Source organism: Monoraphidium neglectum, assembly GCF_000611645.1.
Source record: "Monoraphidium neglectum strain SAG 48.87 unplaced genomic scaffold scaffold02243, whole genome shotgun sequence".
Lineage (NCBI taxonomy): Eukaryota > Viridiplantae > Chlorophyta > Chlorophyceae > Sphaeropleales > Selenastraceae > Monoraphidium > Monoraphidium neglectum.
In genome coordinates, this window is record NW_014011385.1 from 4,975 (window position 1) to 9,577 (window position 4,603).

At 60.6% G+C, this 4,603-nt stretch overlaps 2 protein-coding genes across 2 annotated transcripts in view; one reads left to right on the forward strand and one right to left on the reverse strand.

The window, feature by feature from the left end:
• MNEG_10255 (Protein DAMAGED DNA-BINDING 2) overlaps positions 1–491 on the reverse strand; it is a gene marked incomplete at both ends in the record, with an annotated part of 4,889 nt that extends 4,398 nt beyond the window's left edge. The window contains one exon of the mRNA XM_014041272.1: positions 174–491. Within this exon, the coding sequence (XP_013896726.1) occupies positions 174–491 (318 nt within the window). The remainder of the gene's footprint in view (positions 1–173) is intronic.
• Positions 492–1,170: 679 nt separating this feature from the next.
• MNEG_10256 (hypothetical protein) lies at positions 1,171–4,437 on the forward strand (the record flags this gene model as incomplete). The annotated part of the gene is made up of 8 exons (XM_014041273.1): positions 1,171–1,219; positions 1,805–1,940; positions 2,443–2,510; positions 2,881–2,955; positions 3,050–3,151; positions 3,420–3,544; positions 3,840–3,984; positions 4,313–4,437. The coding sequence occupies 8 exons, from the start codon at positions 1,171–1,173 to the stop codon at positions 4,435–4,437; spliced, it is 825 nt and encodes a 274-aa protein (XP_013896727.1).
• Positions 4,438–4,603: the final 166 nt, after the last annotated feature.

Sequence of the window (4,603 nt, forward strand, 5' to 3'; positions counted from 1 at the left end):
CCCCGCCGCGAGCGGCGCCGCTGCCCGACCGGCCGAGGGGGCGCGCCCCCCCTCATTTCATTCGCTGCAGGCACGAGGTCGGGAACCCACGCTTCAAACACGTGTCATTACTCAACAGGCTGTGCGTGCTCGTTACTGCCCCCCCAACAGGATGAACCAACCCCCTCCCTCACCTGGAACCCCGCTTGGTGGCCCTTCACCCCGCACACGTGGCACACGTCGCCGCCTTTCTTTTTCAACGAAACAGATATGGGCTTCGCGCGCTTGGCGCCGCCCGTGCCGCTGCCGCCACCGCGGCGCTGCGCGGCGCTGGGGTCCCGTCGCTCTTCGTCCTCGTCCCCATCGTCCGACCCCTCCTGCTCCTCGTCCTCCTGACCTGGGTCGTCATCCGACCCGTCCACCGGGTCTTCGCTTTCGGAGCTGCTGGAGCTGACGTCGTCGCTCTCCTCCTCTTGGGCCACCACCAGGCGGGCGCGGCGGGGCGGCGGCATCGCCGCAACGCTTGAGCGGGCCGTGTGGTGCGGAGTGCAGAGCGCGCACAGCACCGCCGACACACGAGCTATGCAAGCGAGTGTGCGGCCCTTCAATCACGACAAGCACAATGCTCTTGATGATGAATTATGTCGCAAACAAGAAGGCCCGGGTTGATGGCACGGTAGGAATTCTGACAGTGATCTGCGGACCATGCATCGTTGACTTATAATAATTGAAGATGACTGGGCACATGGTTGAGTGTTTCCACAAGTGATGCGCCCAGGTGACACCACAGCACCGCAGCGCAAGCGCCCAAGTGACGCCGCCAATGCCTCCGACGGGCAGCGCCCGCTCACACAAGGTTGCTGCATACTGGTACAGTACAAGATGAAAAGATGATGCTGTCGGTACATACAGTGTGACTCCTTCAAATGAGATGGGTAACAGACATTTGCAGGCACATGGCGCATTGGGAAGCCCCTGAGGCCAAACCGCCCCGGGCAATACACTTGAACGACTGCCGCAGCCGCCCGCCAGGCTAGGCGACTGCCACGAACACGGCAGTGTATCACCTACACCATCCCACCCTCTCTGGTGTTCCGGACGGAATCCCCGGGGATCCCTGGGGGAAGGCCAAAACGCGTTTCTGAACCCAAGGCTGCCGATGAGCATGGGACCTACAGCAAGTCAGCAGGCATGAGCAATGGTCGCAGGAGCAGCAGCAGCTTTGAGCAAACGGCGGCATGTATGTAGTGGTTGCACCGCGCCGACATGCAGTTCATATCCAGTGCTTTGAGTGCTTTGCGCATATCCAGTTCCTTCGGTGTTCATATATGTGTGGTTGACCAAGCCGTCAGCCTATCACAGGCGTGCCTGTTCCAGAAGGTGAATAACATTCCATTTTTGCGGCTGTACAAGACCAAATGTGATTTGGACTCTCATGCAGCAGGCGCCATGAGGTGTTTCGGCAAGTGTCACCAACAGATCTGGGGTTCCAACATGCTTCCAAGACAATGGTTGTATATACATACACGCCCACACTATAACTCTCATATGGTTCAACGGTTCAAGACGCACAGTTGCCAATGGCTCAGAGTGCATCCCGTGAAAGCACAGTTACGCACTCCTTCGCGAGGAGGTCACGGCCATCGAATGTCAAATGTGCGCACAAATAGATCCAGAATTACTTGATACAGCCCATGCGTCCTGCCACCGGAGCTTCAAGCATCGCTGGGCCGCCCCATCTCACTCGCCGAGGTGCCACCCGTCTGCCGCATGAACGCCCGCATCAGCGCCCCCGCCCATGGCTCCTCGTCGCATGATACTGCAGGTGTGCGGCCAATACGGCGTGCAGCAGCCACCGTGGCCGTGGTGGTGCTGGCGTTCCTGCACGGGGGCCGCCCCGTGTCGGCGGCAGGAGCTGAGGAGTGGCGCGGGCGCGTGCTGTACCAGTTGCTGGTGGATCGGTGAGCAGGGGCTGCGGTGGGCCGAGATCACTTATGTCGGCCCGTGCAGGCGGAAAAAAGCGCCGCTCATATCCTTGCAGCTGGAAGTCAACGGCAACGTTGACATCACTGCATCGCGTCTGCGCTGTGCGTGCTTGTAGGTTCAATTCAAGGAGCGCGGCCCCGTGCTTGGACCTGAAAGGGTGGTGCGGGGGTGAGCGCACCAAAGCAGAACCCTACACAGCGCTGGTGGACGGAGCATGCATCAGTAGGAGCGGCCCGACCAGCGGTGCATGCCCCTGATGCGCGTCCAACAACCGTATACTGTATATTGGTGTTGGTTTGTGCGGCTTGCTTGCGCTGGGACCCACAGCAGCGACGACTGGCACTCCCTTGACCCCTCGCCACACACGTCAACAACATGCCACAACGCATGCCGTCACCCGCCGCCAGGCACACTGAACGGAGTGGCTGAACGCCTGGATTACGTCGCGAGTCTTGGCGCCGACGCTATCTGGATCAGCCCGGTGGTGCGGCAGTGCCCCAGGCGGCGACTCGGGGTGGCACCCTACCACGGATACTGGGCCCAGGGTGGGCTGCTCCCTGGGCGGGTGGTGGATGATTGGGGAGTTGCACGAGGGGCGATGGGCTGCGCAGGACAGCATCCCGTGGCACATTGCTGCCCGAGCGGCGCCGCAAGCCTCATATGCATCAAGGCCCAAACCAAATCCAACACATGTGCACAGCTCAGAGCAACTTTGCTGGCATTACGTATTACCCAGGCTCTCCTGAAGCCTTCACCCGCCGACACGCCGTAGTCACGTGTTGTGTGCGCGTGCACTCGCGCACACACGGCCGCGCACACACGCGCGCACACGTGTGTGCGTGCGCGCACACACGCGCACACACACACACATACACACACACACACACACACACACACACACACACGAATCTGCAGATCTATACGCCATCGAGCCTCACATCGGCACACCAGACGACCTCCGAGCGCTGGTGGAGAAGGGCCACAATGCTGGTGAGCTCGCTTTTTTCCCAACTCCTTTCACGCTCGAAAGCGCACGCGCCGCCCTCAACACCGCCATCACTGCCGCTGCCCTTGCCCCACGCAGGCCTCTTAGTGATGCTGGACGTGGTGGCCAACCATGTGGGCGCCTGCGACACATCCACCATCCACCCCTTTGACAGCCCATACCACTACCACGACTGCTCAGGTGCCGTGGAGTGCACGAACGCGCGTGCTTGTCTGGCTCCTCGGGTGCCAAGTAACCCCTCACCCCCAGCCCCACCAAGGGGCCTCCTACTTTTCTGTGGCCTTCACCCTGCCATGGGCTTCCCGCATTATGCAGCAGGCGTTTGCCACCAAAACATCCGTGATTGTTGACGATTGCATCCCCTGTGTCCCTGCCAATTTCGTCGCGCCCCCCCCCCCCGCGCTTGCACCTCGCACACACATGCAAAACCAACAAAAAACACATCAAGGCTGCGACGGCAGCTGCAGCATCCCCCGTGCCGCCTTTGATGCGGCGGATGAGGGCCCCCTGGAGCACTGCCGCCTGGCGGGGCTGCCAGACCTTAACCAGTCCCACCCCTTCGTGCGCCACGAGGTAGGACGGCCGCGCGCGCGACCCTGACACTGGTGGGACTCTGGTGCCATGGCGATTGGTGCGTGATGGTCATGCGTGGGGGCCCTTTAAACCTGCTGCCTGAATGGCTTGTTGCAGCATTGTCTGAGGGTATGCCGGATTGGGGTTTTTGAGACAGGCGGGCTTAGCCCTGATTTTGATATGCACTTCTTTGGCACCCTCAATCTCGAGGACAAAAATCATCCTTGCCATGTAATAACCACTCCTGCCCGCCTGATTGCCTCGTCATGCCTCGGCCCTCCCTACTCCCCACCAGCTGCTGAGGTGGGTGGGCTTCATGGTGACGACCTTCTCGCTTGACGGCCTCAGGGTGGACACGGCGCCTGAGGTGGCGCGGCCCTTCTGGCGGGAGTTCAGCGGTGCCGCCGGCGTGTTCACGCTGGGCGAGGTTGCATTCACTGGTGGGGTGGGGTTGCTAGAGGCAAGGGGGTGGATACCATAGCCGTGCGATCGATGGCACCAAGGGAAGCAAGTCGGTCAGAAGGGTAAGGGTTGCAATTGCTGTACTCTCTGCGCATTTTTTCAAATTGAGCATACATAATCCACTCCTGTGTGCGCCTGCAACCCATCCCTGAAAATCGTGAAACCTCCCTCCCTGCCACGTCGCAATGCCGCTCAGCAGCGCAACTCGATCGCAACCCTGAGCTTATCAGGTGTGAAGAGCCCGATCCCCCAACGCAAAGCCAACCCATCGCCTCGTCCATCGGCTGCCCCTTTTCCCCAACACAGGGCTGGAGCGGCTGGGCTTTGTCGCGTCCTACGCCGGCCCTGGGGCGCTGGGCTCTGTGCTGTCCTACCCGATGTACGGCGCCCTGAGGGGTGTCTTTGGGGAGGGCCAAGACATGGACCTGTGAGTGCTCACGATCAAGCATCGATGACATCATGATGTGCAATTGTGTGTGAGATATATCGTGTGTGTGTGTGTGTGTGTGTGTGCGCGCGCGTGCGAGTGCGTTTGTATGTGTGTGTGTGTGTGTGTGTGTGTGTGTGTGTGTGTGTGTGTGTGTGTGTGTGTGTGTG